Source organism: Bufo gargarizans, chromosome 10 (genome assembly GCF_014858855.1).
Source record: "Bufo gargarizans isolate SCDJY-AF-19 chromosome 10, ASM1485885v1, whole genome shotgun sequence".
NCBI classification, from domain to species: domain Eukaryota; kingdom Metazoa; phylum Chordata; class Amphibia; order Anura; family Bufonidae; genus Bufo; species Bufo gargarizans.
The window spans coordinates 8,026,838-8,053,893 of record NC_058089.1 but is presented as its reverse complement, the minus strand read 5'-3'; the positions used below and the strand labels follow the sequence as shown (position 1 = coordinate 8,053,893).

General features: G+C 48.2%; 1 protein-coding gene across 1 annotated transcript; it reads left to right on the top strand.

Annotated features, from left to right (window-relative positions):
- The first annotated feature begins 4,100 nt into the window (after positions 1–4,100).
- Positions 4,101–23,255, top strand: API5 (apoptosis inhibitor 5). Its single transcript, XM_044269783.1, has 14 exons — positions 4,101–4,255; positions 6,694–6,855; positions 13,638–13,731; positions 14,139–14,204; positions 15,515–15,666; positions 15,926–16,132; positions 16,607–16,711; positions 16,854–16,943; positions 18,905–19,086; positions 19,171–19,264; positions 20,466–20,522; positions 21,537–21,613; positions 21,968–22,104; positions 22,586–23,255. The coding sequence occupies exons 1-14, from the start codon at positions 4,187–4,189 to the stop codon at positions 22,663–22,665; spliced, it is 1,572 nt and encodes a 523-aa protein (XP_044125718.1). The 5' UTR covers positions 4,101–4,186; the 3' UTR covers positions 22,666–23,255.
- Positions 23,256–27,056: the final 3,801 nt, after the last annotated feature.

Sequence of the window (27,056 nt, the reverse complement as noted above, 5' to 3'; positions counted from 1 at the left end):
GAATATAGTAGTGATATAAAAATGCAAAAATAAATAAATAATGGATGAAGGTCCAGAGGGGAGTTATCAGTTGGGGGAAGGAGGTGTCCCTGCACAGTCTAACACTATCCTATCAGGGCTGCTATTGTCAGACTGGGCAGCAACGCATCCCTAACTGGTTACACCCACTGGACCTTCATTGTAAACGGCTGACAACTTCTAGCAGGGATAATAGAGGAATGGCAGAACATATAGCACATGCAGAACGTCTTCAGACTAACTTTTTACATTTTGTTACGCCGCAGCCTTGTACTAAAATAAAAAAAAGTTCTGTTTTTTTCCCCATCATTCTGCACTCAGTCCCCCATAATGAGAAAGTGAGAACAGAAGGTTAGAACTGCTCCGATGCTCAAGTCAGGGGGGCTGCCGGGGTGAAAATGGGGGTATGTCCGGGTTCAGCTCTGAACCCAGACAACCCCTTTAAGGGTTGAGGACATCATTCTGAAAAGGAGGAGTAGGCGCACCCATCACACTGGAGAGATCATCGGGGAAGCAAGGTGGGACCTGTGAGGAAGCGCTGTCTGTGCTGAAAAATGACCGCATCCTGACCACACGGCTTCCGTGTGCTTCCAGGTCCAGGCCCCTGCGCCGCAAAAGATAGGACATGTCTTAACTTCTGCTGCATCTCATGGATCGCGGATCCACTGAAGTCAATGGGTCTGCACCACGATGCGGACTGCACATGGCCGATGCCCGTTATTTGGGGTTCTGCGCGGCCGACCCATGGTTGTGTGAATGCAAGGTTAGGGTGCTTTCACACAACCGTATTTTCGGGCCACATCAGATCCACATTTTTTGCAGATCGCACATGGGCACAATCAATTCTATGGGGCTGCAAAAAATGAGAACAGCACACGCATATGGACCGCAAAACGGATACGGTCACTTGAATACACCCTTAATCTTAAAATCTCACTCCTATTTACTACTGGAAACCGCTGAAAATCCATGGGTAAAATTTGCAATATTTCATTTTCATGAGAGAGTTCTAATACACTGTAACAGCCCTGCAGCTGTGATATAGCCAAGGAATGTTTCCAATCTAGAAGAGACACCCCCCCCCCCCCCATACAGACACGACCACCACTGTCCAGGCCGGACGTAGATGCTGATGTGGATCCATGTGAGGTCTCTTGACAGTCATTGTCTCAGTAGTGCAGCCTCAGGCCTGTAACCCCAAGCGATCATATCTCAGCCTCAGGTTCTCCCTATAGTAGGCCTCTTTTAAAGGGATAGTTCTGGATTCATAATTTTGCACAGAATTGTCTTACACATAAAAAAAGGAATCTATATTCATGAAAAATTTTCAATCTTGCGGGTCAGGCGGGCCGTACGTCGTAAGGAACGCTCCATACAGCGGTCATGTGACCTTCTAGGGCAGGGATGCTCAACCTGCGGCCCTCCAGCTGTTGTAACACTACAACTCCCACCATGCCCTGCTGTAGCCTGATGGCTGTCCGGGCATGCTTGGAATTGTAGTTTTACAACAGCTGGATGGGCCGCAAGTTGGGCATTTCTGTTCTAGAGGGACCACAGCGACTTCGGGTATAGGAGAGACCCATTGGAGGCCGTGGTCACATGACGAGGAGGTCACATGACCACTGTAGCCAATGCTCTGCCACTTCCATAGAGTTCACAGGCTCGATGGACGCTCCGCTCTCAGGGCGCAGGTTTACAACTTAAACCAAGCAAATGCTTGGGGCCCCTGCTGGCTGAAAAATGAAATCAGCCTATGGTGCCGCTTCAGGGGCCCTGTCCCAGCTCTAGTGGGGCCTTAGAGGTGCAATTGGGGCCCCAGAAATGGCAAATGCATCCCTACCAGTGGCGCGCCTACAGGGGTGGTCCAACGGGTCTGGACCCCCCCCCCCCCCCCCCCCTAGAACAACCGACAATACTTTTTTTTTTTTTATCCTTCAGGGCCGCACCGCCGATCACCACAGGCGGCGCGGCCCTGGATGTAATTCCGGAAGCGGTGGGGGTTGCCGGGGGGGCAGTAGGAGATGAGCGCTTCCATTGTGGAAGCGCTCATCTCCATATCCTTCTGTATCGCCGTCCTCAAGACAGCGATACAGATGGCTGTGCTGCGGCGGGGGAGGGAGAGGTGTGTGCCTCCCCTGTTCTTCTGATAGGCCGCAGGCACTAATGCCTGCAGCCTATCAGAGGCCGGCTCAGGCGGCGCGATGACGTCATCATCGCGCCGCCTGAGCCGGGCAGCACACAGCAGGGACAAAAGCCGGAAGAGGCCTGCATCGCATCGCTGCTGATGGAGGTAAGTATCTGGGGTTTTTGTTTTTTTTTGGAGGGGGGGGGGGGGAGCTGGCATCTGACAATTCTTACAGCCCCATTTTTTTGGGGGTGGCACTTCTTATTGACCCATTATGGGTGCACTATGGCATTTGGTGGCACTAAGGGGGCATTTTTTACTGGCACATTATGGCAGGCACTATAGGGGAGAGCGGCACTATGGGGCATTATTTGGGGGCACTATGGGGGAGAGGAGCACTATTGGGGCATATGGTGGCACTTAGAAGGGGCATTTTTTACTGGCATATTATGGGGGACACTATGGGGAAGGGGAGAGGAGCACTATGAGGGCATTTACTGGGGCACTATATAGGGGTATTTTATACTGGCATACATTATGGGGACATTAGCTCAACAGCGGGCACTAAGCGGGGGTATTTCATGTACTGTCATATTGTAGGGAGAATTATTAGTACTAGGAGGTATTATGCGGAGCTTTGCTACTACTGGGGGGCTATGAGGAACATGATTACTAGTATGGGCACTATAGGGGCATTATTACTAATAAGTGTGCTCTGGCAGAGAATTATTTCTATTTTGGGGAGCCCTGTTACTTTGGGAGGCACCCTGCCACAGTATCAGCTTAGCACAATTTTTGGGGGACATTATCTTTATACTATTAGTGTCTGGGCGCAGTTATTTTTTAGAGCACTGTGTGCCAATAATTTTTGAAGGGGGCACTATCTCTGTGGTAGTAGTATTTCCAGGGGGACTGTTTCTGCAGTATAGTATTGGGGGCACAGTATTAGGGGTGGCAGGAAAGGGTGTTCAGAAGATGTGAAGATGATGGAAATGTGGGAAACTAATGTCTGTTTGTTAATCTCTGCAGAGATGGGAGATGGCTGAAAAATCATCATGGCGGTCTGGTCTGAATGGAGAAGATAAAGAAAGAGAACGTCTACAACAAAGGTGACATCACTGGATGTAAGAGGTAGGGGGCGCTATGTAGGAGAGGAGATGCTCCGGCTCCACCCCCCCCCCCCCGGATTCAGAGCTGGGTGAGGACGGTCAGGGGGCAGCAGGCCACGGGTGGGTGGCAGATGGTGGGGGGAACCACAGGCCTTGAGCAGGGTCTGGGGAGGGAGGAGAGCGGAGGAGCTTCCTGGCTGTAGCCGGCTGTCTATTGTATGATGTGAAGCAGGCAGTGCAGGCAGGACAGACCTCCCTCTCCGTATGCTGTGTAGAGACCGGCCGCAACTATAGAATGTCAGCGGTACAGTGTTTGTTGGGAGTGGCTTATTATATGAAGGGGGGCTTTTAATAATGGGCGGGGCCCAAAAAATTGCGGCGCACTTATTGTTCTGTTCCTACAGGGCTTTTAGAATTGCCAAGTAAAAGAATCAGTGCAACACACTACACCCCTTCCCCGCATTTTTAAATATAAAGGGGGCTTTGAAAAATTGAATTAGCACAGCGCACTACACATGCCACTTTTTTTGCCTTTCGGACCCCCCCTAGACAAAATTCCTGGGTGCTCCCCTGATCCCTACAGCTACTCTGGGGTAATGGCGCGTCTCATGTTGGTGTCCCCCTGGTGCAGGTCACCATAACTAGAGATGGCCATGTGGGTAGAAGGACCTGTAAGGAACTGGCCCCAGGAAATACCTTCCCCTCCTCCTCCTCCTCAATGGCAGCACAATCATTAGTGACCTCAACCTCTAGTATTAGCGTCATCAATAGACGCCCCCCTCCGATCACGTGACTTCCGGGTGCAGTTCCTGCAGGGGCCGCTGTGGCTTTGCAGCGCTGTGATCTCGTCTTTCCCGCGCCGCCTCCTGTACAGTTGGTCTCTCTGCGCGCACTGAGGAGATTTTTATTCACGTAGAAAATCGCCGGAGCAGACATGCCGAGTGTGGAGGAGCTGTACCGTAACTATGGCATCCTGGCCGACGCCAAGGACGACGTAAGCCAGGTAAGGGCCCTCACTCCGCCGGCACGGGTTACCTGGGGCCCCGGCCTCGCTTTCCTCAGCTACAGTGCCTAGGCCTTTACCCCTCTGCCAGTCTAACTGCCTTGAGCGGCCTTTCTTTCCTCACCTCTCCTCCTCGCTCTCTTTTCCAGTTACCCCAGCCTTGCGTCCTGTAGTTGTTAGGCCCCTGCTCCTATACTTGTCCCTGACCCTCTCTTCTCCTGTTGCCCCTGACCCTCTTCCTCCTCCCCCTCTCTCTTCTCCTGTTGCCCCTGACCCATCTCCCCCCTCTCTTCTCCTGTTGCCCCTGACCCCTCTTCCCCCTCCCTCTCTTCTCCTGTTGCCCCTGACCCCCTCTTTCTCCTTCCTCCCCCCCCACCCTCTTCTCCTGTTGCCCCTGACACCCTTTTCCTCCTCTCCCTCCCCCCTCCTCTCTTGTTGCCCCTGACCCCCTCTTTCTCCTTCCTCCCCCCCTCCTCTCTTCTCCTGTTGCCCCTGACCCCCTCTTTCTCCTTCCCCCCCCCACCACCCTCTTCTCCTGTTGCCCCTGACACCCTTTTCCTCCTCTCCCCCCCCCCCCTCTCTTCTCCTGTTGCCCCTGACCCTCCTCCTCCGATGGGCATCATATGTCATTGAGAAATCCGAGAAAGCCTCGACCCCCTATAGAGTTAGTAGTTGGGGAGAGTGGGAAGAGTGAGTGGAGGACATCCACGGCAGCCATAGTTTCGTGACCACTTCTCCTCTATTGTCCCCGATGGCGGCCATTTTTTTCTAAAATGGCCATTCTATCCATCCTTGCTTTGACAGCAGCTATGGAGAGGTCTGGAGTTTTCCAACTAGCTGCTACAGCAAGAAGGAACAACTGAGCCAGTCTGAAAGGGGCAAACCTCATCCCCACAGGTCTAGCACCCAAAAGATAAACGGTGAGAAGTTTATGAAAAGTAGCGCCCAATGCCTCGGTGGGGATTGGACAAATAGAGGCCCAAAAGCTAAACCCGGATTTAACCTCTTCTTTACTCATTTACTATATTTCAGTGGAGCATTTCCTTGCATCGATGCTCCCCCTGCACTGTGCAAGGCAAGGTCTGTTTGTTTACTTAGGCTAAATGGTACCCGGTAGTAAACAGACCTTGCGTTGCGTGATGCAGCAAAAGGCAAGGGGCAGCATCGGAGCAAGAAATGCTAGATATAGATATAGATAGATGAGGTTATATCCTGGTTCAGCTGGGAGCCCGGACAACCCCCTTTAAAAGTCTTCCATATTGAAGAGTGATCGTTGGGGTCGGATCTGATATTTCTTTGAGTATTCAGTGGTTAAGTGCTCAATGTGTTTGGTTGGAATAATCCTTTCATAGCAGCCACATGGTATCACAATGGATGCCATGACCCTGTGCGTCTGCTAAAGAATCTATCCCCGTGTGGCACCAGGCAGGGAGCCTGAACAGTAATTATATTACAGAAGGCGGCCTCTTCAGTAAAATCTGTATGTGTCCCCTCCAGCTGCCCCTAATGGCGTGTCTGATGTTTGTTTGTACCCGCTGGAGATGGACATTTGGGTGTAAATGGAAGAACCTGTCTGGGCACCGCAAAGAGGGTCCTAGGGGGGGAAATGCCTCCATACGGAGACTGTGGTTCCGGGTTAACAAGTCAGCAGTCTTGTTCGGCTTTGTCTGAGCAGAGACCTCGCTACGTCCCTTCTGCACAATCAGCGAAAAGGAATTATTAGTTTTCACAGCAAAATATGGATAGGTCATCAATATCTAAAGCCCAATCACCTAGAGAAGCTATGGCGGGCTATACATTGTTCTGATGTGACTATGGCCATCCATGTAATGTATATACGGGCCCTGTCTGCCAGAGTAGGAGACTTATAGAGTTACTGTCAGTTCATGCTGATATATGGGAAAACCCCTCTAACGCCTCATGCAGACGTCCGTGAATTACCGGACTGGCATTGCAGGAGCGCACGGCGTAATTGGTTGTCTGACACCGTGCACTCCTGCAATGCCAGTCCGGTATCTCACGGACCGTGTTCCACGGACGTCTGCATGAGGCTTTAGAGATCTGTGTGCCCTCATAGGAGTATAATACAGGATACATGTCAGGATAAGTAATGCATGTACACAGTAACTGCACCAGCAGAATAGCGAGTGCAGCTCTGGAGTGTATGCAATGTATCAAAGTTTTTTTAGCTTCTATGGTCGAAAGAAGCCTCTCTGCATTGTTTTCACCCAGCTGACATGTGTTGTGGCAGCAGCTGTTTCCATTGCTCCGGGCTCGATGTCCACACTGGGCTAGAAACATCTGAACACACACAGTAATCCGCCATGATGCTGGTTATGCAGCTGTCACTTGGAGCTTGTGCTGCTGCAGTTTATGGCTTTTTACTTTCTATTCTGTAAAGTTTGTGGAGTAATTTCTTTCCCCGTTTTACTTTACAGCACAAAGCTGCATATCAGGTTATCCTGGATGGTGTGAAAGGAGGTGCAAAAGAGAAGAGGTTGGCGGCTCAGTTCATCCCCAAGTTCTTTAAACATTTTCCAGATCTTTCTGACTCTGCACTCAATGCCCAGCTGGACCTGTGTGAAGATGAGGATGTTTCGGTATGGATCCCCATCCCATGTTTTTTTAAATATTTTTTTTATTTTTATACTAAAGCCTTTCTGTTAGGCCTCATGCACACGACCGTGCCATATTTTGCGGTCCGCAAAAAAACGGAAGCCGCCCGTGTGCCTTCTGCAATTTACGGAACGGGCGGCCCATTGTAGACATGCCTATTGTCCGCAAAACAGACAAGAATAGGACATGTTCTATTTTCTCGCCCAGTTTCCTTGGGGGACACAGAAGACCTTGGGTATAGCTCATCTCCATAGGAGGCGTGACACTAAGTGAAAACTGTTAAGCCCCTCCTCCACAGCTATACCCTCAGCCTGGAGAGAGAGGCTGCCAGTTTTTGCTTAGTGTCCAAGGAGGCAAGACACTCCCTGCTACTGCAGGGCTGTTTTCTCCTTTGTTGTTTTTTTTTAAAATTTTTTGATTTTTACTTTTTTATTTTCTTTTGTTCCAGAATACGGGACAACAGAGACGCACTAGACCTCTCTGTTTCTCCCGGGGTTGAGCTGCGCCAGTGCCGGTATCCGCACTGCTGCCTCCCCCACAGAAGGCAAGGTGGACCAGGGCAGCCCAGCTCCCCTGCATCCCGCCAGCGTAAGGGTCGCCCGCACGCCAAGTCCCTCTTCCAGCGTCCTGCCACTACGGTGCCAGTAGCTGAAGGGGCGACCCTGCTGGAACGGACCGAGGGTGAAGACGGCTGTGGTGAGAGAGTGGCTTCTCCAGCCCTACGACCCCCTCCCCCCCCCCCCCCCACACCCCGGTCTCCTGCTTGACTGACCCCCATACTGGTCTGGCCACCCTAGTTTGTTTTATTAGTTCCCTCTCCTCCCCTCCACTATAGGTGCATCCACTGAGGGGTTATGCTGGCGTCCCTATCATGCCGCCCAGGGAGCTGCCTCTCTCCTTGCAGGGTCCCCCATCCCCCCCTATCGCCTTACCGGTGCGCAGGCATCCCTCCTTGAGACGGCTCAGGGCCTGGGCCCTCTCCTGACTGCTGCGGCGTAGGGCCCTTGTTTCCGGTCCGCGGGGTGGGCTCCCGCGGCCGGCATGACTGCGGTGTTCAGCGGACCCCGGCCGACCGCAGGTGCTCGGAGAGGCTGTCTTCCGGTCGGTCGGGCGCCGCAGAAAGGTTCTATCCCGGGCTCCTTCTTCCGGGCCCCCTGATTCTCCGGCCCGCGGGGTGGGCTCCCGCGGCCGGTATTGTGCATGCGCCGCTTCGCTCCCTCCAGATCCCGGCCGGTACCTCCGGGCACCGCAAACTTTAGGCCCCGGCTTCGCGGCCTACTAGGCCGCAATATTCCGGCCTCGATTGGAGGGGGCGGGCATTCGCAGGCGCGAATTCTTCCCGCCGGAGGTCCCCCCGCCCCCAGGGGATCGCTGCACCGCCCTCGGGTCCGATCTGTATTAACCTCTTGGACGCTGACGGCTGCCATCTGGAGGAGACCCTGGGATGGCTAGCCTCTCAGTGAGGCTGTGCTCTTATATGGTGGCCCCTTCCTGCCTAAAAGAGGCTGTGTTTTACAATAATAAATAGAAGAAAAAAAATAAAAAAAAAAAATAAAAAATTAAAATAAAATAAAAAATATAATAATATTAATAATGAAGTGTATTTTATGTTGGCTGCGCAGGATACTGCAGCCTGACCTTAGAGCGCTGGCCGTATGCCTGCCCCTATTCTATAGGTGGCATGTTGCGCTCCGTGGCACTGGCCAGGTATACATGTTTCCCTTTCTAGGCGGACCCTTGCCCTCTCCTGGGGTACGGCGCTGGCCAGGTGCAGGCCGCCTTTTTCTATAGGCAGAATTAGTCGCCCTCTCCAGTCGCGGTGCTGGCCATGTGCATGACCCCCCATTATAGGCGGCATACTGCACTCTCTCTGGCTGCGGGCTGGCCTTGTGCATGACCCCCTTTCTGTAGGCGGAATACTGCCCTTTTTACCGCATACGATGCTGACCATGTGCACGACCCCCTCCCATAGGCGGAACGCTGCACTCTCGCTGGATTTGCTACGGCCATATGCGTGACCCCCTTCCATAGGCGGAACGCTGCACTCTCGCTGGATTCGCTACGGCCTTATGCATGACCTCCTTCCATAGGTGGAATGTTGCACTCTCTGGCTAAGCTGCTGGTCATACGCATGACCTCCGTCCAAAGGAGGACTGCTGCGCTCTCTCTCTCTCTGGATTCGCTGCCGGCCATATGCATGACCTCCGTCCATAGGCAGAACGCTGCACTCTCGCTGGATTCGCTGCCGGCCATATGCATGAACCGGCCATGTGCATGACCTCCTTCCATAGGCGGAATGCTGCACTTTCCGGATTCGTTGCCGGCCATACGCATGACCTCCGTCCATAGGCGGAATGCTGCACTCTCTCTGGATTTGCTGCCGGCCATGTGCATGAACTCCTTCCATAGGTGGATTGCTGCACTATCATTGGATTCGCTGCCGGCCATGTGCACGACCCCTTCCTTGGGTGGTGTGCTGCACTCACTGGAATCGCTGCCAGCAATGAGCATGTATCCTTTCCTCAGGCGGCATACGCACAACACCGCTGACTGTGGTTGTTTTCTCGCCAGTGCGTTGCTGGCCATGTGCATGTCCCGCATCCTGGCGGGATGCTTGCATTTTTGCTGGATGCGGTGACGGCCGTGTGCATTACCCCGCCCCTTTCTGGGTGGAATACTGCTCTTTCGCCGGATGTGTTGCGGGCCATACACGGCCCTCCTCATCCATGGGCGAAAAATTTGCAACCTCACGTGACCCATGGCTGTCCGTGATATGCTGTGCGGGATTCTTGCATGTTCTCCTTCATTGTGGAGTGGTTGCACTCTCACAGTATTCGGTGTTAGGTGGGTTATTGCGCACTCGCTTAATGGTTGGATAACCCCGTGCATGTCCCCCTTTCACTGGGCGGACCTCCCTCCTGCGTTCCCGCTGGGTACTGTGCGGCCATGTGATTGGTCACCTTCTGGGCAGACTATAGTATGTTCTACTTCTCTGAAGTTGTTACTGGCCTTGGGCATCCCCCCTTTGGGACGGGCCTTTGCATTCTTACCAGCTGCAGTGTTGCCAGATACGTTTCCCCCTTTTCTGGGGGGCCTGCCTGCATTTCCATCGCATGCCATACTGATGTCCTGTGCATAACTCCCTTTCAGGTTGCACTTTGCACTTCCGTTGATACTGTTGGACTCTGTGGCTGATCCCCTTCACTGGGTGTCTATTTTTTTGCGGTGAGCGGTATTTCTGGTGCACTCTGTCCGTTGTTTGGGCCGTGTATGCCTTCTCCTCCCATAGGTGGGTTGGCCTTCTCACTGCTTGCGGGGCTGCTCGTACGTATGCCTCACTTCCTCCTGCGACATTCCCTCTTTTTCTCTTGGGATGTGGTGCTTGTCACGGGCCTTGCGCTCTTCTCTAAAGAGATCATTCTGTCCACCTGTGTAACCCTTGGGTGCTGTCATACAAGCATTAAAAGAATGCCATTGTATTCAAAGGTGTATTCCTTAGATATAGTAGATGGGCCCTACTGCTCTCTACTTCGCCGAGCTGGGTGGTGCTCGTTTCTCTGGTTTGGCCTGTATATTGTGGTCCCGTTGGTCGGCATCCACCATGTCCGTTGGCCTTTCCACCTGGGGAGTGTTCGTGGTTCTTTGATAGGTGCCCTTTCGTTCTCCCGTGCACTCGCTTCCGGCGCAAGTGGTCACTGGGTCGAGAGTGCCGTTTGCAGTGCCACTCGTTTTCGGCGTTGGCTCTGGTGGGGCTGCTGTTCCCTCGCCTGCTACTGTTTCCTCCTCTTCGGGTGTCGTGCAGTATGAGTCTTTTCTTTTGGCGCCCCCTCCGCGCTTCAGGCTGGTCCGCTACCGGGTTCGGGCCGCTTTTCTCGGGATGGTCACCCAGCTTCTCTTGGGTGCTCGCTTACCCAGGTCCGTAGGACCTCCACCTTGGGTTCTTCAGGGTACTCGCCTTCTGCGTGGCAGTGAACCGGGCGTCTCAGTGAGCGGGGTTCTGCCTTTGAGCTGTCCTATGGCTTCCCTGTTGCCCACTCCTCCTTTCGGTTGGAGGGTGTTATGCCGGCCTCTGTCTCGACTGCCTTTTCTCGCCGGCTCTGCTTGGCTCCCGCTCGGTTCGGCTCGGCTCCCTCCGGTGTGGCTTTTGCCCCGGCCGCGCTTCAGTGGCGGTTCCTTCACTGCCCTCCCCTCTGGGGAGAGCTTGGTTGTTCATGTGGATGGTTCTGATGTTCCTCTTGGCCTCGTACTGTCTCCCTTGTTCACTCTGGCTGTAACTTGGGAGGAACCCCCATTCGGTCGAGATTGTCATTAGATCTCCCACACCGGGACTGTAGGACGTCTTCCTGTGGTGGCTACATCGACATGGACTTTAGCCTGTCTTGTCCTGGCGGTTACTGGGCGGACCCTTCGGTTCCTTTCCGTCTGTCCTTCTGCTCCCCCACTCCGGGTGGTTACAGGACAACGTTGCTCGGGGGCCGACGGGACCAGTTTTTGCCGACCGTACTGCCCGTGTTTCGGGTCTGCGCCTGTTCGCATTGGGTTTTCACCCGCTTGCCCAGGCGACTCTTGCGTGCTCGCTAGTGTTCGCTCCTAATGATTCTGTCTTTCTCCAGATCCGACCTAGATCTGGGACTCTGTTGCTTGAAGTGTCAAGTGTCGGCGCTGTCCTTCCCCTTTCAGCGTTCCCCGGCCCTCTGGGCCTGTCAGGACCCTCTTCCATGGAGCGGCTTTGGGGTTCCCTTGTACTGCCCCTGGGTACCGCCCTGGGCATTGCATACTGGGCTCTTGGCACTCCAGTCTTTCCCTTGGAGCCGTTACAGAAGCTCTCTCTACTCCTTCTGTCCTGTACGGTTATGTTTCCGTAGCCGTCGTGTCTCTGGCGGGTGCCTGGGTGGCGGCCCTTCTTGTTCCGGGCCTTCTCTTTCCTCAGGACAGGGCTGTTCTCCATCCCGTCTCTTCCTTCCTTCTGAAGGTGGTGTTTGTCTTTCATTTTGACGAGGCTTTCGTCCTCCCCTTTCCACCCCCGGGAACGGACTCTTCTTCAGATTTGGGAGTTGTTTGGGCCTTGCGGTTTTTACTTGGAGATCTCCGGCTCTTGTCGACGTTGGGTCACTTGGTTTTCTAGGAGGTCCGCGCAACGGGTTGGTGGCCTCCGGGGTGGCTTTCCTCCGCTTTCTCACTGTGGTTATTGCTGTGGTTACCGCACCAAGGGCAGGGTTCTGCTTTTGGTGTCTCCGTTCATTTCACCAGAGTTGTCGGTGCCTCCTGGGCCGGAGGCATTTGGCTTCGGCCATGCGTCTGTGCGAGGCGGTCACTGGTCTGCCTTACAGCGTTCTACAGGGTGCCTACTCTGGCTTCGGCAGGTGCTGCCTTGGGCCGCCTGGTCTGCGGGCGGCGGTTTCTTGATGCCTTCGGGTGCTTCGCCTTGGTGCTGTGGTCCCTCCCCCTTTTGGACTGCTTTTGAACGTCCCAAGGTCTTCTGTGTCCCCCAAGGAAACTGGGCGAGAAAACGAGATTTTTGTATAACTTACCAGTAAAATCTCTTTCTCGCTCTTTCCTTGGGGGACACAGCACCCACCCATTCTTTGTTTTTCTCTACATGGTTTCCGAGTTGTTTTACCCGTTGGGTAGTTGGCTTGTTGGTTCCACTTTTGGACTTTGCCTTTTTTCACTACTTGGACACGCAACTGGCAGCCTCTCTCTCCAGGCTGAGGGTATAGCTGTGGAGGAGGGGCTTAACAGTTTTCACTTAGTGTCACGCCTCCTATGGAGATGAGCTATACCCAAGGTCTTCTGTGTCCCCCAAGGAAAGAGCGAGAAAGAGATTTTACTGGTAAGTTATACAAAAATCTCGTTTTTTTTTTTTTTGCGGGGGTCTCAGAACGGAGCAACGGATGCGGACAGCACACTGAGTGCTGTCCGCATCTTTTGCGGCCCCATTGAAGTGTATGGGTCTGCATCCGAGCCGCAAAAACTGCAACTCGGGTGCGGACCATAACTACGGTCGTGTGCTTGAGGCCTTATACAATGAAAGTTCTGCAGCTTTTAATATTATTTACGTTTTAATAAGAATTCACCTGGGTCCTTGAAAGAAAACATGCTTGTTTTGTCCAAATGACTGCACGCTTATGACAAGCGAGAGCGCTGATACACTGTAACGAAATGTGCAGCAGCGTCCATTGAACTTGATTAGGGCAAGATTCAAGCCTCTGGATGCAAACAAGCATGCTTTAATTTAATGACAGGAAGCAGAAATTTTACAATTAGGGAGGAATTGATTACAATTAATTTATAGAAAACAATAAAGCCTATGTAAGGTCTCTTAAAAGGGTTGTTCACACCGAGTGACTTTCTTCCTTCAACCGAACCCCCCCCTCCCCCCCTAATCCTGTGACTGGACCCACTGTGGTAATCATACTTGGCTGATTCACCGCCTCTGTCTGCCATCCAGCTCCTTTTGCTTTCTCCCTAGTCAACATGTGTGACACGTGACCACTGTGGCCAGTCATTGGCTGCAGTGGTCACATGACCTGCATCAACAGATGTCACCACAGACAGGATCTGCAAAGCCAGCGATGGAGCCGGAACCCAGCGGTGGGGGTCAAATAAGTAGGATTACCAACGTGTAGCCAGCCATGCTGGAGGGGTCTGAAGAAGGTTACCATGGGTGAACAACCTCTTTAAGTGAGGCTGCCAGATGTGTGGCACAGTGTTAGTATAGAGGTGTTATTAACCCCCATTTTCCTTTCTCCTTTCTTTTTATTAGATTCGTCGTCAAGCCATTAAAGAACTGTCGCAGTTTGCCACTGGAGAGAACCTCCCCCGTGTGGCAGACATTCTTACCCAGCTTTTGCAGTCAGGTAACACTACAAGGTCTAAATAATGAAGTATTGGCCTTCAGCTCACCAGAGCTTTTACTATTGTGCATGGAAAATGCATCTAGGACTATACAAGAATACAGTATTTCCCGTGGCGCAAATGATTTTCTGTATGGACTGAGCTGCATCCATAGATATTATACATGTGTCCCATTGCTACAGCACTGATCTGCAATGTCACAGCCTGATACGTGATACTTTACTTATCCATGTGTTTTACCGCCTGTTGTTAAAGGGGAGGATGACTAGTTTTGTAGTTTATTTGTTTTACCCTTATTGAGCATCTAATGAGGAGAAAATCCTCCGTGACTTATGGAAAGGATAGAGGCTGGAAACAGGTTTAATTCCTTTCTGATTAATTTGAATCTTTTATTTATGCTTTCTTTCAGATGACTCTGCTGAGTTCAATTTGGTGAACAATGCTTTGCTGAGCATATTCAAAATGGATGCTAAAGGTAATTGCCAATGTGTTCATCTCTGGGCAGCTTTAAACTACATGTGTCTGAAAACTGCAAAGCAAGCATTGACCTGGCAACTTAAAAATAAGCTACTGACTAATGACAGCCTAGGTTCTCCAGTCCAGGCTGCTTAACTCTTTGATAGTCACTAGTGATGAGCGAAGCGAGCTTTGGAGGCTACTTCCGAAGTCACTTTGTTTAAAACTTCTGAATAATACTATACGGAGATGTCGCCGTACAGTATTAAAATGTATGGGCTCCGATGAGCCAAAGTCAGTTATTCGTGAAGTCCTGCGTGCCATAGTTGAAAAAAAAAAATCCAACTACTGAAGTTAAAACGTGGAAAACTACTTTAAAGGGAACCTGTCACCAGGATTTTGGGTATAGAGCCGAGGACATGGGTTGCTAGATGGCCGCTAGCACATCCGCAATACCCAGTCAGCATAGCTCTGTGTGATTTTATTGTGTATAAAAACCGATTTGATACATATGCAAATTAATCTGAGATGAGTCAGAGCTTGAAATATGACTCTTTGGTCACACAAGTAAGATATTACCTTTATGTTAATTTTCATATGTATCAAATTTTTATTTTTTTTGTTTTGTTTTTTACACAATAAAAGCACAGAGAGCTATGGGGACTAGGTATTGCTGATGTGCTAGTGGCAGTCTAGCAAGCCATGTCCTCGGCTCTATACCCAAAATCCCAGTAACAGGTTCCCTTTAAAACTTGAAACCGAACTCTGCTTCGGGTTCTGACTAGTACCTCGGAACTGAAGCAGAGTTCGGTTTTAAAGTGGTTTTCCACTTTGAAAATCAACTACTGAAGTTATTCAACTATGGCACGCACAACTTCACAATTGAAGCATTCCTTCTCGACATTTGCCTGCTCTTTAGTGGAGGTGAAGAGCTATTTATATGCAGTGATCACCTCCACAGTATGAGGACGAACAATACCTACTGCTGTTGCTTGTCCTTGTACAGCAGCATTGTTTCTGGGCAACAGAGTGCTGCTTAGACACCACGATCTGCTGCTCAGAAACCATATTTTAGGTGTCCACATGAACAATTGTTTCACAGAAGCGAATGAAACGCTCATTCATCGGGTGATCTGCAGCTGCCTATCTGACATTAGTGTCCTATCACATCCCCTTTAAGTGTGCACACCTGATTGCCGACGTCTCTATGCTGGACAATCGGGGCTGACACATCCGGTTTTGTCATTCTTCATTCCACTACACCTCTGAACTCCGTTAAATTCAGAGTCATTGTACGGTAATAAGGCATGTTTCCTCTGTCCTGTTTAGGCACATTGGGAGGCTTGTTCAGCCAGATCCTTCAAGGAGAAGATATAGTCCGTGAGCGAGCCATTAAATTCCTCTCCTCTAAGATGAGAACCCTTCCTGAAGATGTTCTGACCAAGGATGTGGAGGATTTAATATTATCTGAATCAAAGAAGGTAACTGTACATTCACTGATAGTAATGGCGGGGTAGTCTCAGGATGGACACTGATATATTGCTAGTGTATACCACCAATGTACCATGGGTAACGGTGGTCATCCGAACATTGGTGGTATAGCCTAGCATTGCGTGCCACTAGCATCTGTCCTGAGGCAGACCATTAGTTTTTATAGGTTCACACAAAGCAGTTTTGCCGTCCAGGTTTTTTTTTTTTTTTTTTAACTATGACTGTTGCTAATTAACTTTTGTCTTTTAGGTTTTGTATGACGTCACAGGAGAAGAATTTGTTCTGTTCATGAAAATCCTTTCTTCACTGAAAAACCTACAGACAGTTAGCGGCAGACAGCAGCTGGTGGATTTAGTGTCTGAGCAAGCAGGACTGCACCAAACTCTCAACCCAGCAGACCCCGACTCTGTGGATCGCCTGCTCCAGTGTATGCGCCAGGCAGTGCCCCTGTTTTCAGTAAGTGCCCAGTGGGCCTAGTCTCTTAAAAAAGAACCTGTCATGTCACTAAAGAATATAAAACTGATACCAGACCATTATAGCTCATTGTTCAAGTTCGGACAGAGCAGATTCAGCAGTGTGATCTTGTGGTACTTACATTTTCTCCTGAGGCCACCTTCTCTTTTGACAGCTGCCCATACTGAGGTGGATGACAAACAGCCCCTGTAAACAGGACTAGGGCTTTTTCTTCCCTTTTGCATCCTGTTCTCTCCTGTACGTCCACTGCTGCTGCTCTGCTCCATGTGCCTCAGCTGTCTGAAGGCAGTTTGATTTTGGGAGATTGAGCCGCTCTGACACTGTCCTCGCTGATTGATCCTGACAGGTCCTCTAATGACGAGTTATAACAGATTGACAGCTCGTCCAGATGTTCATCAGTCGCTTGGACGATGAGAGCAATATGTAGACTAAATTGTTCTGGGTTTTCATTTGTAGAAAAACGTCCACTCGACAAAGTTTGTGACACATTTCTGTGAGCACGTTCTGCCCATCCTAAGTACTCTGACCAGTCCAGCTGAGGGCATTGATGTCCAGTTAGAGGTAAGTAATCTAAGATGGTTGTAGTTGCTTTGTCTTTTTTATGTTCAAACTGGCTGGAAAAACAAAATAGTACGTAATTCCTGAAAGATAAGTCAGAATACGATGTAAGAAATAATAGTCATTCTGGGGTGTTTTCTTGCAGGTACTCAAGCTGTTGGCTGAGATGAGCTCCTTCTGTGGTGACATGGACAAATTAGAATCAAACTTGAACAAACTTTTTGATAAGTTGTTGGTATGTATTTGTCCATCTTTACATACATCTCTCTTTCTGCTTTATTACCTCTCTCTCCTAAATAACATGTTATCTGTAGGGGCATCAAAATATGGTTATGGCTAATCGATGCCCAGTCACAAAAGTAGAAGGGGTTTTGCTATTGACTTAAATATTTGATAGCGTCGGCAGATTCCTCTGCAGTTTATAGAAGTAAAATGGCGAGTAGTGAAGATGAATGAACAATGAGACAATGAGATTCCAGCCCATCAGAGCTTACAATCTAAGTGAATAGACCTGAGCTGCAGAATTCAACACAGCCCATAGACCAGAGCGGCATTGTCTGCTAAAACTACTGGGGCACAGTGGATCCCAATATGTCAACTGCTGGGATTTGGACCCTCACTAATCGCATATTGATGGCTTATGTTAGAAATGTAAAAGGGGTTTTCCAATATCTTTTTACTGATGACCTATCTGGATACATCAGTGCTTGGTGAGCAGAGAGTAGGGTGCAAGCATCGGTGCCTTCTCAAACAGCTGATCGGCAGGGGTTCCGATCAGATAGTGATGACCTATCAAGATCTCTGAAAACCTTTTTAACCCTTTCAGCCCTGGATTTGTTTTATTTTTTTGTTTTGCGCTCCCTGCCTTCCCAGAGCCATAACATTATTTTTTTTTCTGTTCACATAGCCATATGAGGGCTTGATTTCTGCGGGACAAGTTGTACTTTCTAACGCCACCATTTAATATTGCATATAATGTAGTGGGAAGCGGGAAAAAAAATTCCAAATGGGGTGAAATTGCAAAGAAAAAGCAATATTACCAATTTTTTTTTTTTTTTTTTACGATGTTCGATAAAACTGTCCAGTTACTTTTTATTCTACAGGTCAGTACGAATCCGGAGATACCTTTTTTATATGTATAGTTTTGATAGTGATAAAAAAAATTAAAGTGGGGAAAATATCTGTTTTTTATTTTTGTCGCCATATTTTGAGCCCTATAACTTTTTTTGTAATCATGTGTACGGAGCTGTATGGGGGCTAATTTTGCGGGGCGATCTGAACTTTTCATTGATGCCATTCTGGTGTCTGTATGACTTTGATCGCTATTTATTAAATTTTTTGTTGTTGAAAATATAGCGACCAAAAAACAGCGAATCAGCCATTTGGACCCTTTTTTTCCGCTTTTCTGTTTGCCATATGGGGAATATATTTTTATACTATGGGCGATTTTGCACATCGCGACACCCATGATGTGTGTTTTTTTTTTTTTTTTTTTTTTTTCTCATCTGATTGCTATTATCATAGACTCCAATGCACTTGCATTGGAATCTATGATGGTTTTACTACTTTCCTATAGAGCCCTATTACAGGCAAGGACTCCATAGGAAATACTATGCAACTGCCTTGTGTCATTCACAAGGACAGGGGCTGCTGCACACACGCTCCGGCTCCTCCAATCACTGCACGGGGGAGCCGGAGAATAACCAGGAAAGTGCGCTTTCGGTTTTCAGCGCGCTCAGATGCCGTGGTAAGGATTGACCACAGCATCCGAGGAGTTAAATGTCCGCGATTGGCATTACCGCCGGTTGCGGACATGAGTCGCGGACGGCCACCCACGACTATGGCTTCCGCAGGGCTCAGGAGCGGGCGCCATCTTTAAAGACCAGCCCAGCGCCATACATGTACGGCACTGATCGTTAAGGAACATCTGTAAATACTGATATTTGCCAATATCTGTTACACATGTTATAGGGGACTTTGTTTTAGGCTGCATCTGTGTTTGTCTGTGCGCTAATTCATAGTGATGTAAAGTGATAAAACCTGGAGCTTCTTTGTTCTTGCGGTTGGTGGGAATTTAGGCTCCCAAATCTCTATTAGGAAGTTCCCAAATGTAAATTGCAAGATTATAAAGCTATAGGTGGGACTTGTCTTCCCATGTCGTCCTCTTATTGATGCGTTGTTTTAATTATTTGACAGGAATACATGCCACTTCCACCCGAAGAAGTAGAAAACGGAGAGACCTCTGCAAACGAGGAGCCAAAACTGCAGTTCAGTTATGTTGAATGTTTACTCTTCAGTTTCCATCAGCTTGGCAGGAAAATGCCCGACTTCCTGATCGACAAAGTCGATGCAGACAAACTGAAAGATTTCAAAATCCGGTAAGCAGGGAATAGTGAGATGTCTGCATGTACAGGGCTAAAATGGCAAGGTCACATGGTCATTTGTAAATGTTTGCTCTCTAGGCTGCAGTACTTTGCCAGAGGACTCCAGGGATACATAAGACAGCTCCGCTTGGCTCTGCAGGGAAAAACTGGGGATTCGCTAAAAACAGAGGAGGTAAAAAATATTAGATTTTTCTCAGATACTGTTGCAGCAGATGTTAATTGTAATGTATGATGAATGACAATATAACTAGTTGGTCCTTTTAGGGTACTTCGAGGAGATATTAAAGGGGTTGTGCGAGTATTTAATACTGATGACCTAACTTCAGGATAGGTCCTCAGTATGTGATCGGTGGGGTGGGGGTCCAGCGCTCCCGACGATCAACTGTTTAAGAGGCTGCGGGGTTCCAGTGAGCATTGCAGCCTCCTCACAGCTTATCAAGCACAGTGCCGTCCATTAGATAGCAGCTGTGCTTGGTATTTCAGCTCGGTGCCATTCATTTGAATGGGACTGAGCTGCAATTAGGCCACATGTCTGATAAACGTGACCACACTGCCCTTGGAAGAGGCTGTGGCGCTCATTGAGCATTGAAGTCTCTTCAGCAGCTGATTGGTGGGGTGCCCTGAATTGAGCACCCACTGATCACATACTGTTGATTTATCCTGAGGATAGGTCATCTGTATTAGACACTCGGTCAGCATCTTTAAGACACCCCTCCACTGTCCAAACAAACGCTATGAAGAACTGATCCTGTTCTGAAGGATCTTGGACATTATTTAGAGCAGGGATGCTCAACATGCGGCCCTCCAGCTGTTGCCAAACTACAACTCCCAGCATGCCCTAAAAGCTGTAGGTTTTCCAGGCATGCTGGGAGTTGTAGTTTTGCAACAGATGGGGGGGCCGTAGGTTGCGCATCCCTGATTTAGAGGTCTCATTGATTTACATGTATGCTGTGTAAATGCTACATTTTTGCATGAGCAAAACAATTTACTTCCTGTGGGGCTATGAACCAATTGTATTGGACTCCAAAAGCAGGACCACCTATCGGCTTGTTTTGTGGAGTTACTGAACTTAAAATATTTTAGTTTTATTTTGTCGTTCTGGTTGTTGGCCTACATTTGGTTGCTCATTATCAAAATCATATTATAAGGTTTGATATTTTGGTGTGGGTGACCATTATTTTTTTTTTTTTTTTTTTTTTTTTTTGTGCTACTTTTTGTAACTCCTGGTCTTCTAATGGCTTCTTTGTCAGGCCTGGTGATTATGGTAACAAGTGGTCACGATATTCTGGATTTTAGGCCTATTTTAGTCTAAATACCATTACTTTAGGTGTTCTTTATCCTCCGATCGTCTCATGTTTTTTTTTCCATTGCAGAACAAAATCAAAGTGGTAGCCCTGAAGATAACAAACAACATTAATGTTTTGATCAAGGTAAAATTTTGTGGATTTATCTCTTGCTCTGTGTGGGCAATTAAAAGGTCTTTACTATTCAGGTGGCATAGTGTTAAAGCCAGTCTGTAACCATGAAATTCACTGTTACACCAGGCACAGTGGGGGAGATTTATCAAAACTGGTGTAAGGCTCCATTCACACGTCCGCAAAATGGGTCCACATCCTTTCCGCAATTTTGCGGAAAGGGTGCGGACCCATTCATTCTCTATGGGGACGGAATGTGCTGTCCGCATCCACATTTGCGGATCCGCACTTCCGCATCCGTGCTTCCGTTTCCGCAAAAAATAGAACATGTCCTATTCTTGTCCGCAATTGCGGACAAGAACAGGCATATTCTATTATGTCGGCAATGTGCGGTCTGCAAAATGCAGAACGCACATTGCCGCTTTCCGTGTTTTGCAGATCAGTGTCTCCGCAAAACACATTGCGGACGTGTGAATGGAGCCTAAAGGAAAACTGGATTAGTGGCCATTAGCAACCAATTAGAGTGATCCTTTCATTCTTCAGAGCTGCTTCGGAAAATGAAAGGTGGAATCTGTTTGCTATGGGCAACTATCAGCAGTTAGTTGCCCATGAGCAGTTAAGTGCACGGACGGTGGGCTCAGGTCACTCTGTGCACATTGCTCCTCCTGCTTCATCTGCCTCCCTTACCTTCTTCATTGACGAGGACCAGGCGAGATGACTATGCAGGAAATTGATCCTGTTCATCAAGGAGAGGAAGTGTCTGACAAGGAAGCAGGAGGACCAAGGGTGCAGTGTATTGAGCTCGCCCTTGGTGCACTTAACTGCTCATTTTGCATATGCATTAAAAAAATAAATCTTTTGTCTACATGAAATTGTTTTTCTTTGCTTTTCATGGAAAACAGAGACCAGAAATGGTGTTGGATATCAGTTAAAATATAGTCTAAATATTTTCCTCCTAGTTGATTATTTTTGTGTGTAAATACCTGAACGAAGTGACATGTACTTATAATTGAATTCCTTCATATGCAGGATCTGTTCCATAACCCTCCATCCTACAAGAGCACCGTCACTCTGTCGTGGAAACCAGTCCAGAAGACCGACGTTGGGTCAGTGGGGCAGATTGCTTTATCCTATACTGTGGCCAGAATGTGACTTGGCCACAAAATGTTGTGTTATGGGTGGATGACTGACTTAAATGGGGCTTTCCTTATTTTGACAAATTCCTTGTATTCTTCTGGTTTTTTTTTTATGCTGCTTGTTCCTGAATTGGGACTATGTACATCCCTAGCGTAAGGCCATAATAGCAACTTATAAGTGCCCATAAAAAAATTCTGCCAAAATTATTTTGCAAGCCCAGTTAACAGACAGGACAATTAAACCACAGCATGTGCAAAATTGCAGAAAAAGCAGACACTTTAGATCCTACATGTGAGATATTGACAATATTTTCTACATTTTAGGCAAAAAAGGTCAGGTGAAGACACGTCTTCTAGTTCTCCTCCCAAAAAACCTATTCCAGGACCAAAGAGGGATTCCAGACAGATCTATAACCCTCCAAGTGGGAAATACAGCGGAAGCTTGGGAAATTTCTCTTACGGTGAGCATCATTTGTAAATGTACAATTCTATGTACATTGGGCCATCATTAAATATCACGTTCATTGTATTGATCATATATGAACCACATTTGCATTTTAGAGACTTGGTCCAGTAAAGGTATGACATTAACTTATCTAGTATGGCGCCACCTGGTGTTCAGCGTGTAGCAGTGGGCATGTCACATAGAATGTGTCGGCAGATAAGAACCATTTGGCCCATTTTTCAGGTAGGCCAATCTGGCTAGGATCTGGACAGAATGGAGCTTTTCAGTCATACAACCAGATCCTATCTGGATTCTGTGCCCCCGCATTGATCATGGTGGTTACGGGGGAGGGCGGCAAAAGAATAGCTGTTCAGAACCTATCATGGATATCTTTTATACAAGAAGGGCTCCCTAATACATCAGATGTGGTATATAAATCTTGAAAAATTGACACTAATGTATTATCTTCCTAACAATTTCATGTTTGAATTTTGCAGAACAGAGAGGAGGATTCCGTGGAGGCCGGGGGCGAGGTTGGGGAGGACGTGGGAATCGCAGTGGAGACAGTGTTTATTGATGTGGACCCACAAACATAAGACCTGCAGTAATCACTGTAGTTGGGCTGGACTGCTGACCACCTTCCAACGGCAACAGACTTTGACATGAAGCGTTTAAGCGTTCTTTCTACCTTTGTATGTACCTACTGTTTTTTGTATTCAGACGTTGCTGCAGCTTCACCCACGAGTCAGACACTGCACATCCAGGATCATGAACTGCTTCCTATGTGCAGATCTTCTACCAGAGCGCTAGCGTATACCTTATGGGTCGAAGACTTTCCAGTGAACGTTCCAGTTGGTGTAGACATAGTTCATGAATCTCCAAGGCTGCAGAAATCCTTTGAAGCCCAGACGGAGCAATGGTTTTAATTTCTGAGCCGTAGTTAACATTTTTCGTTCATTGCCAAAGTATGCCTTCATCCCAAGGATCTCTGCATGTCTGAGTGCATAAGGTATTAGACGCCTCTTTCCATTTCAGTTTTTGGTTTGGTCCAATAGATATTTTTTTTTCTTTTTTCTTTTTTTGTTATTTATTCTTTCACAGTAAAGCTGCGGCACTACAGCGGGTTTAATTTTTGTCTCCTTTTTATTTTGCTTTTATCTCATTTCCCCCCCCCCCCCCCCCCCCCCCCCCCCCCGAAGCAAATGTTCTGTATACTGTTACCCCCATGGCTGTGCGTACGAGAGCTTGGAAGGATTTCTTTCCCTTCCTACTTGTCATTGTGTCATAGAAAACCGTTTAACTGCTTTGTGATGTTTTTGTCTTTTAATCGGGGGGGAAAAAAATTATTTGAGGTTTGTCAATAGCCGTTTTCTCTGCAGTGATTTCAATTTTACACCAGTGTTCAGATTTGTGCAGCACCATAAACGCTCATGACTCATTCCTGAAGCAACTGCAAACTTTTTTTTCTGACGAGCATTAAAATGTCTTCACTGCAAGTTCGAAGGTCCTTTGCAATGGATTTCCGCCAAAAGACTATGATCATCTGTTGGAGAATATTTTTTATTATTGATTTACTTTTTTTTATTCTTTTTTTCCCCCCCCAGATTTTGCTTAATTTGGCTTCTTGTTTCACTTATCAGCTGCACAAAGCCGTCCTGTGATAAAGCCATCAGGCTGGCTGTCTGGTGGCTCTATCTGCAGCCCCTCGCTCTTTTTTTTTTTTTTTTTTTCCTCTCAAGTGAAATTCTAAGCAGATATATGGCCAAATCAAAGATCAATAAATCCTGTAATTAAAAAAAAAAAAAAAAAGCTCCAAAGCTGATCACTAAAAGCTTTTAAGGTGTCACAGAAATTGTAAAGGAAGTTCGACTTTGCAGTGAAGACCAGTTTAATGCTCCTGCAGGATCCACAAGAGGTCTAGGTGCCAGACATGATAACCCTTAGGATAGGTTGGTACAGGCAGGGTCTCCTCTGTATGTAGGTAATAGGAATACGTTGAAAACAGTAAGCGCCACTTCTCCTTATGAACCGGGATACTGTCGGCCATAGTAAAGCTAGGGTTTCCTGGCTAAATTAGGGACAGTTATATGCAAGCAGTTTCTAAGACAGCCTAACAATGTGTGACTGTAAGTGGGGGATAAGAGGAACACCCAGTAAACAGACTAGGCCCCAAAGCTAGGGAGGAGGGAATGGTAATCTCCTAACAATCCCTGAGCCTCTCCCTGACTGCTGACATCATGAGCAGGTCCTGATGGTGAACGAACTCATATGCTGGAACCTAAGCCCTGCTGACACTAAAGCAAACCTTAACCTAGGGAGCGGGGAATGAGACAGCTGGTACCTTCCACCGTGAAGGGACCAGCGTCTTCCTGAGACCTAGAAGCAACACACGCACAAAGGGGAGAACAGGAGGTCTTGGCTTGAGATGAGCGGAAAGTAGAGGATCCACAAACAACCTGTATAGAACTCCAGAAGGAAAATGTCAGCAGCGGACTAACATAGAGCCGCTTAAACAACGAGCAGAACTTGTAGAGAGGTGGGATCATGCCCACAACAAACAGAAGGGAAACACAGAAAGACCTGTCGGATAGACTCACGTGCTGCAAGTCTTCTCAGATCTCTCACAGGGCAGGCAGTGACGCAATGACTTCCCAAAGCTGAACTAGTTGATATTTTAAACACGTTCAAGTATGGCTAAAATCAAACGTTCAAGTATGGGTTTTGTAATAATTATGGTCTTAATGCATATTTACTGTGGATGAGGCTTTGTTTTTCACAGATTCCCTGCATATGTAATTTAAGAAAAAAAATATAAAATAATCTGTCTCTCTGCAGCCACCACTAGGGGGAGCTTGCTGCATACTGCCTGTGTTCAGTTCAGTGTATAAACTGTAAGCTGCCCCTAGTGGTCACTGCAGACACAATTCTGTCATTTTTATCTGGGGAGTTGAAGCTCTGTCTCAGAAATCATGATTCCATCCACTATAAAGATCTAGATGAAAGAAGTCCCAAACAGAGTTGTTCCTATCCGCCGGATAGGGGATAAGCGTCTGAGCACAGGGGGTGGGGTTCCCATATTCCCTCATTTGACTAGAGCAGAGGTCGCACATGTCTGCTGCCACCTCATTTAACATTTTGGAACTGACCAAGATAAACTGATGGGCAAGTTACGCTGATGGTTGCATATGCGCCCTCTGTTTATTTGAAATGATAAAGTAAACCTTACAGATTAAAGGTTGTCTCTGAGATTCTGATATTAGTGACTTATCCTCTGGATAGGTCATCAGGATCCGGTGTGGGGGGGGGTCGTCTGACACCTGGTATCCTTGTGATGCAGCACTCCATCGAGCACCGCAGCCTCTTTGTATCTTAGCAAGCACAGCGCTGTCCACTGCATAGTGGCTGGACTTGGTATTGCAGCTCAGCTGCATTCATTTAAATGGGACTGAGCTACGCCTAGACCAACAAATGTGATTTTTATTTATTTTTTTGCTCACCTTGTTGACGTTCTCCCCAGAACGCAGCTACCAATCCCTGGCCATAAGGGCGGCATGTTGACGTCATGGTGGTGGCTACAACCCTTTGTCATTTTCACCTGTATTCAGTTTAGGGCTTCTGAAAATGTCTCCTTGTTTCTCATCTAAATCTCACAAGCCTGGAAATGTATGGCGCTACGCTGCAGTTTTCTGTTTTTGTTCTGCAGAATCGGATGGTGTGTTCTTGTCTGCAATCCCCCCCCCCCTCCCCCTCTCTATTTTTGGTCTGTAAAGGATTCCATGTGCTGGAATAAATTTGTTTTATAAGGTGTAAAGCCTCTGGGTGTGATCGTGTAATTGTCCTGGTAATACATGAGTGGAGTGCAGTGCACCTAGATATTAGTGTCCAGGGGTTATCCTACCTATCCACAGTGTCTGATCAGTGGGGGGGGGGGGGGGGGGCTGACCGACCGACCGACCGCTGGGACCATGGGAACTGGGGTCCTTCAGCTTGGCAATCCCTACACCGTTGTTGGTTATGTAGAAACATGACGCTTCTTGTGTAAGTAACCAAAACTAAGGTAATCCTAAAATCCTTATGGCGACAACCAAATATGAGAAAGGAGGAAGAAAATCATTAAGACCCCATTCAGACAGGTGTGAAGGTGTATTATAATGTCAGTTTTTTGCCTCATTCACATGACCGGTGTTTTGGTTTGCATCAGATCCACATTTTTTTGCTGGTCGGATGCGGACCCGTTCACCTCAATGGGCCACAAAAGATGCAGACAGCGCGCCGTGTGGAACATGTCTTATAGGACTGTTCTATTAAGGGCCGGACATTCTGTTCTGCAAAATGTGGAATGCACGTGGCCGGTATCCATGTTTTGCAGACCTAAAAAATGGCCATGTTAGTGTGCATGAGGCCTTACAGTACAGATCCCAGCTCCGCTGCCGGTCTAATAACCCAAACTGCATTGTAGGGATCGACGGTGCCATACATTTGGAGCATTAGACCTGCAGTGGAGCTAGAGAGTTTGTGGCCGTCATATAAGCCTTATACACCTTGTTCAGACTGCCAGAACATGGGCATGACTTCCACTCTAACCATGGGTTAAATGACTTGAATCTAGCGCCATAGCCGCATGGGATGCTGTAAGTTTGGGTCATGAGCCCAGCGGTTGGACTGCACATTGCAGACATGAATATAGGCAAATGGTTCTCGTGTAGAGCCTTTCAGGCAATGCATCCTGGGAAAGGAAACTCTACACTGCCCCCTACAGGTAGCTTACCCTGTAAGCCAAAGCCTGACCCCATTCAGAGAACTTATACTCTACCCACAGGATATGGGATAAGCGTCTGATTGGTGGGGGTCCGACTGCAGGGGGCACAGCCATTGACGAGAATGAGGACCCTACTCCCTCTTCTGAATAGAGCAGCCATCATGCATGTGCGCTTCTGCTCTATGGGGCCGCTGGAGATAGCCAAGGGT

Coding starts and splice junctions, on each gene's coding strand:
- API5 (XM_044269783.1), top strand. CDS start 4,187: ATGCCGAGTGTGGAGGAGCTGTACCGTAACTATGGCATCCTGGCCGAC. Junction 14,205..15,514: donor ATTCAAAATGGATGCTAAAG/GTAATTGCCAAT, acceptor TGTCCTGTTTAG/GCACATTGGGAGGCTTGTTC. Junction 20,523..21,536: donor ACATTAATGTTTTGATCAAG/GTAAAATTTTGT, acceptor CTTCATATGCAG/GATCTGTTCCATAACCCTCC.